We start from the raw sequence: 11,966 nt of genomic DNA, 5'->3' as shown, positions 1-11,966 counted from the left end.
GCATTTATTTCCAGATAGTCCTCGATTTACGACAACTGAGCTCGCAATTTCTGTTGCTAAGTGAGACACTTGTTAAGTGAGGTTTGCTCCACTTTATAGCCACAGTTGCTAAGGGAATCACTGCAGTTGTTAAGTTAGCAACACGGCTGTTAAGTGAATCTGACTTACCCATTGACTCTGTTTGTCAGAAGGTGGCCAAAGGTGATCACATGACCCCGGGACATGGCAACCGTCATAAATGTTGGCAATCAGTTGCAGTGTCCTGGTGTCATGTGATTGCCATCTGTGATCTTCCCAGTTGGCTTCCAGCAAACAAAGTCAGTGGGAAGAAGCTGGATTTGCTCAATAACCACATGATCCACTTAAGAACAGCAATGATTTGCTCAGCAACTGTGACAAAAAAAAAACCCAGAAAAATCTGACACGACTCGCTTAACACCTGTCTTGCTTAGCAATGAAAACACTGGTCCCAATTGTAGTTGTAAGTTGAGGACTGCTTGTGCCCGTCCTGTTTCAACAATTAAAGACAGTGCAGCAAACATGTAGCCTAGATTTGAAATGTTTACAGTTGAGTTTACCTTGCTCTCCGTAAATGGTAGGCGGAAGATGATGCTGAGGAAAAAATTGAGGTGGTATATCTCCAGGCCCGGTAACAGGTGGGTAGAAAGCTGTATGAGAGTTATGGATGAAATGAGGATGATGAGTGAGGTACGGTGGTAAGTGGTGAGTGGGAGAAATGGCAGAAGGATAACTAGCAGGATAGCACTCTGGAGACTGAGGCGTGACCACCACCCTCCGAACACCTGTGCTGTCTTCTAATACCTGCAAAGGAAAGGCAACCGGGTGAATAAAATTAGCATATTTTTTGCCTGAAATAATAACAGTCATGTGTCATTCTTTTCCTTCCAAAAAACAGAAAAGCTTTTTTTTATATAGGATAAGGAAGACCATCCAATACCAGAAATTTCCATGATAACAGCTCACAGCAGACATTCAGGCAGCCCTCCTAATTATAGCAAGGCATTTTGTAATTGCTTGAACAATCAGAATTTGAATGGAGATCAAAGTAGCGCCGGCATGCATAAGTTACTTGTCCTTTTAAAGGACACGATTTATTTTTTGCACGAATTCAAATGCCAGCATAAGGAACTGGGTGAATACCAACAAGTGTCTTTTGTTTAATATTATTTGTGGAGTTTGATGATGGAAAAAGCAGGGATTTCAAAAACTAAGGAAATCAGACGTGTCAGAAATCAAGATTTAACAGCCAAAGCAGACATTATGCCTATTGTGGTTTATATCACTGTACAGAGGATATTTCATATAAAGTTCCAACTGGTTTGAAATGAAGTGGCCTGCTTGGTTTTGTGCAGACCCAGATGTATACAGGTGTTATCTCTCCTGCAGGAGCTGCATTGACTGTCGATCTGCTTTCAGGTACAATTCAAGAAGTTAATTGTCACCTACAATGCCCTATATGGCTTGGGAGTGTTGCAAGTGCCCTCTCCTACAGAGGTACATCTGGTGGGACCCAGAAGGAAAGCCTTCTCTATGGTGGCTCCTTCTCTTTGGAACATCAAACCTGAGATTAGATTGGCCTCCACTTTGACACTCTTTCACAAGGCCCTGAAGACTTGGTTTTGCCAACAGGCCTGTGGAATGGAGCTCTTTTATTGACTTGATTGTTGTTGCTGGTAGGTAGGGATTATAGTTTTTATTGTTTGTATACTGGGCTTTACTTCTGTAAGTTGCCCAGAATCACTGAGAGTGAGTGACCCTACAAATTTTATCAAATAAATATGTTTGGATGGGTTGCTGGTTTTAAAAGCTAAAGGGCAAGAAGAATCTGTCTCTCTCATCCATGGATTGCTTCCAAATGTCTGTGTTGTCGGCAGATTGTGCTCCAAGATGCTGGAACTGGAGGTCCAGTTCTGAATTAAGTGATTGAAAGAAAAGTACATGAGAGAAAAAGGGATGAGAGGAAGACAATCAAACTGACTGAGGGTCTACTTATTTTTCTTGACCAAAAGGAGCATCCTAGGTCATTTCCAAAGGGTGGAGTACTGCCTACTTAGTTGGGTTTTTTTTTGAATGTTTTGAACAAGGAAAAGGCAAACGAACAGCTGTTGATGGTTGGCTTGCTTGCATTTTTCCTGCTGGAAAGTATAAAGGAATTTGGGCTTGCAGAAAAAAAAAGTAGTGGCTGCCATCCAAAAAATGTTGGGAAGAATAAAATAATTTAGCAGTTGAATTCTAAAGTTGGAACAATTGATCAGACAGTTGCCACTATATCAGGTTTAACCCCCAGAAAGTGCCAAGTTCCAAGTGTACTTGGCTTTCCAAGTTCAGCTATTCTCCCGAAAATGATGTAGCTTCAAAGATTCTAGCTTTAGAGGAGTAGATTAGATTCTGTCAAACAGTGTATTAATTGTCCTTGGATTAAAGGAAGGTCTCACTTTGATTATTGCCATGGGAATTAGATGCTCCATACATCTGTCCTTTTGGACCTTTACCCAAGGCTTCATAAATTGATTGAATCTGCAGTTACGTCAAGTCTTAGATAATCTATGTAATTTCAGAGGCCCATCAGTCCAATATTTCTAGCCTATAAATTACAAAAGTCCCCCCCCCCCTAATTTATCCCAAGAGGTTTGGTTTATGTTAGAAATAAGGTTGGGCCAAAAGAGAGAGGAAACGAATGCAGTTCAGAAAAATAGTCAGTCTTTTAATTGTTACTCAACTGATAGATCTTCCCATATCTTATTACTTCTAATCCTATTCTAATTGTTCCAAGCCCTATTTCAATTATTATACACTTAGGGTGGATTTCACGTTATAAATATGAATTTTGTCGGTACTTTTAAGAACTATTAAATATTGTGCTTTAATTATATTATCTGTTCTCTAAGTCAGGGGTCCCCAACCCGTGGTCCATGGACCAGTACTGGGCCGCAGCATGCCAGCAACCGGTCTGCACAAACAAGCAAAGCCCCATCCATGGGATGCAGGCAGCACACAAAACCCATGCACCCTCCAGTCCGCGGAAAAACCTCTCTCCACGGAACCGGTCCCTGGTGCCCAAAAGGTTGGGGTCCTCTGCCCTAAGCTGCTATGTGAATAAAGCAAGCAATGGTAATCCACCTTTGACAGAAATCTGAGGTGTCATTTACAAAAGGTTGGCTATATAGATAACATACAGTATTTTGGCTAAAGTAAGGGATACGTTGGGAGCAGTGGATGAATTGCTGTTCTTTGTAAGACTGAATTAAGGAGATGATTAACAAACATTTACTACATATTAGCCAAGTATATTAGCAATACTCAGTCAATCATCTGTATCAACAACCTGTCTTCTTTTGTGACATTTCAATTAGTCCTAATAAAGGCATTAATTTTGTTTTCTCATGATAAGAGCGGCTTCCCATTTGCTCTTTAGATGTCTTTCATAGATTTTATGTCAAGCAGAGTTTCTTTCCAGTTCTTCTGTCTTTCCCCCCCAGTTCTGGCCAGGATAAACTCATAAACCCATCTCCCCTGCCTCCCCCCCAACTTCCCCATCTTATGACCATGATTTTACTTTGAAGGTAATTGTCATTTTATTGGCTTAGGAATATTTATTGATTCTAGTTTTTTATGCCATAAACCGCCCAGAGGCCATTTCAATGGATGGGTGGCAAATAAATTTAATAATAATAATTATATAATAATAATATTAACAACAACAACAACAACAACAACAACAATGAAATAAAATAATGTGAGAGTTGATTTGAGAGACCGACTTTTCCAGAGCAGAGATGCCGGTAATGTGAACAAATCAAACAGTCATCCAGTTCAAGGCCTAATAGTGTAAGATGACAGATGCCAACCAATTATTTTAGTGTTTCCATCATAATTTCTAATAAAGGGTTTTTGTTTTTTGTTTTTTTTAAAGACATTTTAAAGGAAAAAAATGACAAGAAAACAAAAAGAATAAAAAGAATAAAATACCAAATAAAGCAGAAATTTACAAATATCATAAAACTAAAAAAAAAAAAATCCTGCAAAGCGTTTGAAAAGAATTTTCAATATGCTATAGTTTGGTTTCTCATGCTATGTCATTTTAAAATTCCTTTTGCTTAAAATTTGCTTATAATTTTAAAATTTCAGGTCATGATTAAAACTAAATTAGTATACAATTAACAGCACAGTATAAAATGTGAAAAAAAATATAAAGTTACAATAATTTCTGCCTAGTCGAAAAGGTTTTGCGCTTACCACTGAAAACATTATGGGGTGTTTAAAAAAAAACAACTTCAAATTTCAGATCTAGTAGAAATTCATGCATGGAAACGTAATCCAAATATGGCTTCCACGTTGAATTAATTTCTAGGTCAGTTCTCCTTTTCAAATACATAGTTATTTCACACGTCAAGACACAGTTTTGCAAATTAATATGCCATTCTTTGACAGCTCTAAAGAGTTGTCTTGTGCCATGCCTAAGGTCTGAGTCCTTAAATCTAGTCAAGCTTTGCCAAGTCAATTGTGAAGAATCCATTGCTGAGCTCCAGCCCGTAAGCTTGCCAATGAGGCAGGCAAAACAGAACTATTTATTAAGGCAACATTTGTAAACAATCTTTCCAGCCTATCAAATGGTTGCACTCCTTAATGGCTTTGCTCCATGTTCTGTCACTAATTCCCCAGTGTGACATAGCAAAGTGTGTGTGTCAGCCAGAAAAAGATGGATGTTTCATTCCTTGGCTATACAGAAAAGGGAGGAAGTATGTCTAAAGCCAGAGAGGGAATCATCTTCCATTATTTTCCACTGTAAGCAATATTTTTAGGACGCCCCCCCCTCCTTTTTTGTTTGTGGTTTAGGCTGCTAGAACACACTAAAGAACCAACGAGTCACGTAGCATCACTGGGATTTGGCATGGAGGCAAGCAGATGAAAAAGGGCAACTATATCCTTGGGGACAGTGTTATCACTGCTTTTCTCTAAGTTTTTGTGAATTGGAGACAGGAGAAGACATGCTAATGGGGTCTAGTCAGATGGTAGAAACAAAACTGGAGGGGTGTAAACACACATGGATGTCATTATCAGATTTACATCCTTCCTTTGGTTCTAGAACTCAAGCAAGCATATGTATATTTCTTGTGCCTATCTTCCATCGCCCTGTAAGGCAGTTGGGTCAAGAGAGATTGTCTGGTGCAAAGTCACCCAATAGGATTTCATGGCTGATGGATTAGAGGACCATAGGTCATCACACTCCTTACTTAAATCTGGATGCCTTAAGATTATCCTGTGAATAATGTGGGGTTTGCACAAGTGCATGCATGTGTCTGCAAGAATTTATTTGCATGCATGTATCAGCCCATGAGTGGCCTTGAATTAGCCCAGTAGTTCTCAACCTGTGGTCTTTGGACCTCTGGGGGCCACGATGTGGTCATAAGGGGCCTGTGAAGGCATGAAGAAATGTTATGATTTAAATAATGAGTGAAGTCTTGGGCATCCATGGCTATAGTCCGTGGCCACAAAAGTTATTTAAAGGGGGTCTGTGGTGAAGAAAATATTGAGAAGCACTGAGTTAGCCTATTACAGATAGTCCTCAGTTAAGGATGGCAAATCGGGGCAGGAAGTGCCATCACTAAGCAAATAGTCATAAAGTGTAATGTCACACAAAGGCTTTACTTGGTGATGGCAGTTGTGGCAATCTTGGTTTCCATTGTTAAGCAAGGGTCATACAGCCTGTTAAGTGAGGACCTCACATGACTTCCACCCAGCTTCCCTATTGGCTTTGCTTGTGAGAAACCAGGAAGGAATCTCAGAAATTGTGACCACGTGATTTGGTGATACTGTGATTAGAAGAACTCCAATCAGTGGTCATAAGTACCACTCATTCAGTGCCATCATAAGTTTGAATGGTCACTGAATGTAAGATCATTAAATGAGGATCAGCCAAAAAGCCATTAGCTTTAGCTCCATCTCAGTTGGCTATTGTCTCCTTGCTTCACAATAGGCACAGCCATCACTGAAATGTCCATTAAAGTGAATTACCTCAAAAGACAATTACAATCATTGATTAAAAGTAGTTAACCATGCTGACCGATGAAGTTGCTTGGATTAGCAACAAAACATCTCAGATTAACAACGTTTGGTCCAGTTGCCATGACTGAACCTTTAGACACTGATTAAAAGCCATGCATTCTAAATGAAGATGGTGTAATACAAGCAGACTCAATCCTAAAGTATTGATATTTGCATCGAATTAACAATCTATGATATGTCTGATTTTCATCATAATAGGGATGCAGAGCTGAAGACTAGACTGAGAAATCAAAACAGTATCTCAAAAGCAACCCACTTCCATAATACTGTTAACAAAACTACATGCATGTTATCACTAGAAATCAAGATCAGCTTGAGGGCTGCTCAATCTGTCTGTCATACTCTTACCCTGTCAGTCCAGACAATCTACCTGTACTATCTAATAATATAGATTTGCAACACTATAAATCCTTCTGTTCCTTGCTCCCAGTCTTCTGGGCCAGCTCTGGAGGGAAGAGGTTGCACCTTGCAATGTCCACCAAGAAAAGGGGTTCTCTTCCTCCCTTTCAGGGTGGTTTGCATTGGTATAGGCTGAGAGGGAGAGATTGCTTCCTAGGCCCCTCTTTTTTTAGGGTGACAAAGAACAGAATTTTCTTCCCCCGCCTTCCCAACACCTACCCCAAACTGCTGTGATGGATCATTTATCAGTTTGAGCAGTGTATTATTTATACTGTATCTTTTGACTTCAGGCTGGTCAATTGAGATTGTCAAGGTTCTATCCCAATTCCTGGATGAAGAGCCATCTCCTACTCTATTCTTCAACAGTCAGAATAGAACACAACTGTACTTCAGCAACCCAGGAATGACACATGGGTTGTATTCAACAATGAGCTCAGCATGGTTGTGCATTAACTTATTTTCTGCACCTGGATAATACATCAAACCATAAACTGTCCAAAACAGTAGCTTCACAGAAAGCAAGTCACAAAAAAGTAACAGTGGTTAACACATCCCAAACTTAGCAAGTTTTATGTTTGCAATTGGTAGATTTGTACCTGACCCGGTTAAGTATATTATTAAACATTCTGGCAAACAGATGAATAACTAATCGTGTTCCATACCAACAAGTGATAACCTCTTTTTCTGCTGATCATTTTTATACAGTGTATATAATAAATGCAACATTTTAATCTGCATTTGCAATTAATGGGCAGCCGAGATAATGTTCAAGCATATTCTATGGAAAAAAGAGGTTAATGGCTTTTATTTAACAGGTTATTTCTCCATGGGGATATCCGTTTTTAGCTCAGTTTTTGAGATGTAGGCTTTTGCGGATGTAGGCAAATTGAAGTCAAAATATGTTTTTCTTCACAAATTGGAATGTTCTTATTTCCTTTACATTCATATCTTCCCAGGGTCAAAACAAACATGAGGCAAATTAAAAAAAATCACTCAATGAGCCCATTAATTACCTACATCACTGTAGCTAGGCAAGAGCAAACAAGGGAAATACAGCTATTATAACATCAGCATCAACAAACAACAACAGGAAACTGAACCAAGTGACTACTACGTGCTTCAAGCTATTACTTTGTATGAAGTTATTTGCAAAGCAGAACATTCATTTACCACATGGTGAGAAATAGATTTTGATTTAAGAGTGAGAGAGAGGAATATATATATATATATATATATATATATATATATATATATATATATATATATATATATATATATATATATATATGCTTTTTTTAAACTATGCAACCAGCTGTTTTATTTAATTTTTTTTAAAGAATATTTCATGAAACTTGCTTTGCATGGGACTTGAGAACAATGATAAGCAATTGATTCCCTGGCAAACTGGGAGCCATTAAGCAACACAACTGCAGAAGAAGCAGCTTTATACAAGATCAGATGTTTTCCTCTATCTGGCCCAGACTTGAACTTACTTTGACTGACAGCTGCTCTCAAATCTCCCCCATCCTGTGCTATTTCTTCTTTTTAATTAGAGACTTCTAATGTAGTACAACTGCAGCACTGAACCAATCCTGGTTGATATTGAAAAGTTAAGCATACTCAGATATAGTTAGCGCTGGATGAGAGATTACCAGAAATCCCACAACCGGAGACTAAATTTGGACATCTGGAAAATAGCTTCCTAGAGGAACGTAATGGTAAACCAAGTTCATGTATTGCCAAGAAAATCTCACAGACATATTTGTGAAGTTACCAGAAGTGGAGCTTGATTTGCTTTAACTTCATTCCTATATAGTTCTTACTCTAATTCAGATCTTATTCAGATAATGACATAAGACCCTCATGCCTTGGCTACAACTTGTCTACTATAACCTGCTCTACATGAAGCTATTTGTGGAGTTAACTTGGAAGTGACAACTAATACAAACTGAGAGAGAGAGAGAGAGAGAGAGAGAGAGAGAGAGAGAGAGAGAGAGAGAAAATATTCCTATAGTACTTTATATTTTTGCAGGATAGGGTTCAGGGATGATGTATAATCAAAGTTTATACAAAGCATAAGCACATTTAATAAAGTAGCAAATAAATATACTCTTTTAAAATTGTGACTTATTAAAAATGCTTGCAGAAAGGTGTGAATGTTTGTATGTCTGTCTATCTCTCTACCTTAAATAGGATTGGTTATGAGCTTGTTAAAAGTTTGAATGACTGATACATAAATATGCTGGCTCTAAATTCCAGCTGTTGGGAATTCTTGTAGCACAAGTCTTTTATCTTAACAAATTTGTGAAAGAGAACTCTGTGCATTTGTGTTTGGAGTTACTAGCAGTGGAATTCCAGAAGTGAAATAAGAATTCTTAGTTGGGCACAATGTCTTGAAGACATGCAGATTGTATCATAGCATCCTTCTGGGAGGCATGATGGTGGTTTCCCTCTTTCCTCTAGGATCAGTTTTGGTTGGTACCAATGGAGTCTAACCCTCAATCCTCACTACATTTACTGCCTCAGGCTTGATTCTAGGTGAGGATACTGACTAATATCCACCAGCACCAGGTTAGTTATTGTCAGTATATTGATTAAATACAGCTATATATCTTAGTCTTTGGTCTGCCAAGTAACGTCAATGAGATTCTCTTTCAGTGTCTTGAAGCTATGGGAGTGGTTTCAGAAGAGCAGCCTCAGACTCAACTCTGATAAGACTGAGCAGCTGTGTATTTTTGGGCCACCTGGATACAGAGAATTTTTGCCTATAGTTATGGATGGAATCACCCTATAGAATTCCTTTTAGGTGGGACTCATGGTTCCTTGTCAAAGAACAGGTGGCAGTTGCGACTTGGAGAACCCTGGCACAAATTTATCTTGGGTACCAGCTCCACTTATTTTTCAGTTAGGAGGCCATATGCCTACGCTGCTTTCATCTATCACTGATTCTTAGCTTTCGTTACTATTCATTGTTTTCAATCATGCACATCACCTTACGTTAGTGGTGACTTGAAAATTCTATAACTAGATTGATTAAATAAATAAATGCCCTAATAAAGCATAATTTAAAATAAATATCAAAAATGAATGTCAAATATGATAATAAAATCATCACAGAATTATGAATAAATATCCCTTGAAGTAGGCTAGATCAAGAGATAGACATGGCAAGGATTTTAGGAATGCACCTTATTGTAGTAAGGTAGATTATCAGAATTTTGAAAGCCTAAGTTATTCCTTGTTCCACAATATACCATTTTATTTTATAAAATAAAATGAAATAAAAATCAAGGTGATATAATTTGAATTTCTTTCTCATGCTCTTTCTCAGAATCTGTCCTGCAAGTCCCTCCTCAATGGCTCTCTCACTCCTTTTTTGTCCCCAAGGTCAGTTCTACATTCCTTCACAAGTTCAGCATCAGCAAAAGGACCATAACTATCTCATCCTGGAGCACTTAAAAGAAAATAAGCTGACAGGGCCTACCAGATGGAAATGGGAGAGTCTCTTTAAGATAGGCAGAACTCTGGATGTCTTCCTAGATTAACAAATACCTGGTCAGTTGCTGGAAACTAGCAACATTATTAAGAACATATTTCAGCTCCTTCTGATCTATATGTTTAAATGTATGGAAATCAATCATAGTACGTATTTGATTTTTCTACCAAAACAGAAAGGAAAAACAATCAATGAAATCCTTATCCATTTTTGCAATGGAAATACATTAAGCTGAGGTGGAAAAAGCAGATGATACTCAACCCAAGAGATGACATAATAAACATTTCATCTGACAGAGTAAAAAATAGGAACTGTCATAATAAAAGAAGCCAAAATAGAATTACTAAAAATGCCTGACTTATAAACCAGTGTCAAAATTATCTCCCTTATGGCCTGAAAAAAAAATAAGGCAATAAATTATAATGTCACAATGAGTAAGAATTCTTTCCCTACAGCTCATAGTAATTAAGTACCGGGCAAAGAGTTGCTGTTGGGAATAAAATCTATGCTGTTTTTTAGATTTAACTAGTCACTGTCCACATACACTCATATCATGCCTTTGAAGCCAGTCTTGAAAGCTTGACATTTGACTGTTTTTCTTTAAAGGAAAAGGAGAAAATTACAGAAATGCATTACAGAATTGGTAGAGATTACACAATCCAGCCGTGCCACATTCTCCTGCTGAAGGAAGCATACCTGTGATATATAACCTGGAGGCACATGTATGGGAGGAATAGATCCATTGGGGGACATCATAGGTACCTCTGCAGGTCCTGTGGGACAAGAAAGAAGAAAATTAAATAACTGAGACATAATTAATGTAGTGCACTCTGCTGAAATTTTCCAGGATAATTTGGTTTTGTTATAAAGCCCATATTGGGGGGGGGGTTTACATGGAAGAGAAAGTCACACTTTTATACTTATTTCCCCAGTTGAGAGAATCTATCTTGACTGGTTTTGTACTGATTGCATATTAGAGTCTTCTGGTTTGGGGGGTAGATTATAAATACTAACAAATGATAGATAGACAAACTTGGGTTGCAGCTATTCTTGTAATGGTATTGTTGATGCTGAAGCAACCACTGCTTCCAATGTGTTTTGGTTTCCTTTTGTATTCCAGCTCATGCAAACCATACTTTCCTTCTCACACACCTACATGATAGTTATGAGAATGCACAACTGTTTCTAAAGTAACATGAAAGAAACTAATACAAGGGCAGTAGCCACATCTCTCCAGATACAAGAGTATTTTTGTTAAGAGTTTCTAAACACAGGTTTGCAGTAACCTTTTCAACACTCCTACTTACAATCAAACACCTATGTCAACTTGGAGCAATTTGGTTTATCGTGCTTACACCCAGATCTGATTCACAAAGCTTGAGTATCAAACATGGGTACATCCTGGTTTACATTTGGAGTAACAACATGAGGCTGAAATAATCATACTGATTTTCATGACTGATACATTTTCATCCAATAAGAATAGCTCTTGCTATATCTTAAAATCTAAACTGCACCAGAAATTATTGATTGATGCTTTACAATGGTAATAAAAACTTAAGTGTTACTACATACTACAAAATAATTTTGGATAATTACATTCACAGGGAGCTACTCAGATGTAGCGAAGACATTTAAGGAAGCAACTATATAACAACTTAAAAATCTGAATGGTTCAATAAATCAGAATTATGATCCTTCAAAGATATGCTCAGATATGCTGTTTGATGATAGCTAAAGAAGAAGACTTAAGGGGACTCTTGCTGATGGTCAAAAAACAGATAATGTCAACAGGCAATGACAACCCAGTGGGAAGTTAAACAACAGGAAGCTGACAGTATCAAACATACTTTTTCATAATCACAAAAAGTCACAAGAATGATATTCGTAGCCATGAAATAAAGGGATGTCTACTATTTGAGAGAACTATGGTAGAGCTAGACCAGAGGTGTACAAACTTAAGACTTGTGACTTCAACTCCCAG

The 11,966-nt window shown here is 37.9% G+C and overlaps 1 protein-coding gene across 8 annotated transcripts in view; it reads right to left on the bottom strand.

Annotated features, from left to right (window-relative positions):
• The window catches only part of FNDC3B (fibronectin type III domain containing 3B), a 369,819-nt gene that overhangs the window by 132,548 nt on the left and 225,305 nt on the right, over nucleotides 1-11,966 (bottom strand). For all 8 annotated transcript variants that reach the window (XM_039338145.1, XM_039338154.1, XM_039338138.1 and 5 more), the window contains 2 exons: nucleotides 10,679-10,755; nucleotides 579-822 (listed from right to left, as the gene is read on the bottom strand). In XM_039338145.1, the coding sequence (XP_039194079.1) occupies nucleotides 579-822; nucleotides 10,679-10,755 (321 nt within the window). The remainder of the gene's footprint in view (nucleotides 1-578; nucleotides 823-10,678; nucleotides 10,756-11,966) is intronic.

The sequence above is a fragment of the Crotalus tigris genome, unplaced genomic scaffold (genome assembly GCF_016545835.1).
Source record: "Crotalus tigris isolate CLP2741 ecotype Arizona unplaced genomic scaffold, ASM1654583v1 scf7180000017549.6302385, whole genome shotgun sequence".
Classification (NCBI taxonomy): Eukaryota; Metazoa; Chordata; class Lepidosauria; order Squamata; family Viperidae; genus Crotalus; species Crotalus tigris.
Note: the sequence above shows the minus strand (reverse complement) of the source record. Positions and strands in the feature narration are given on the sequence as shown.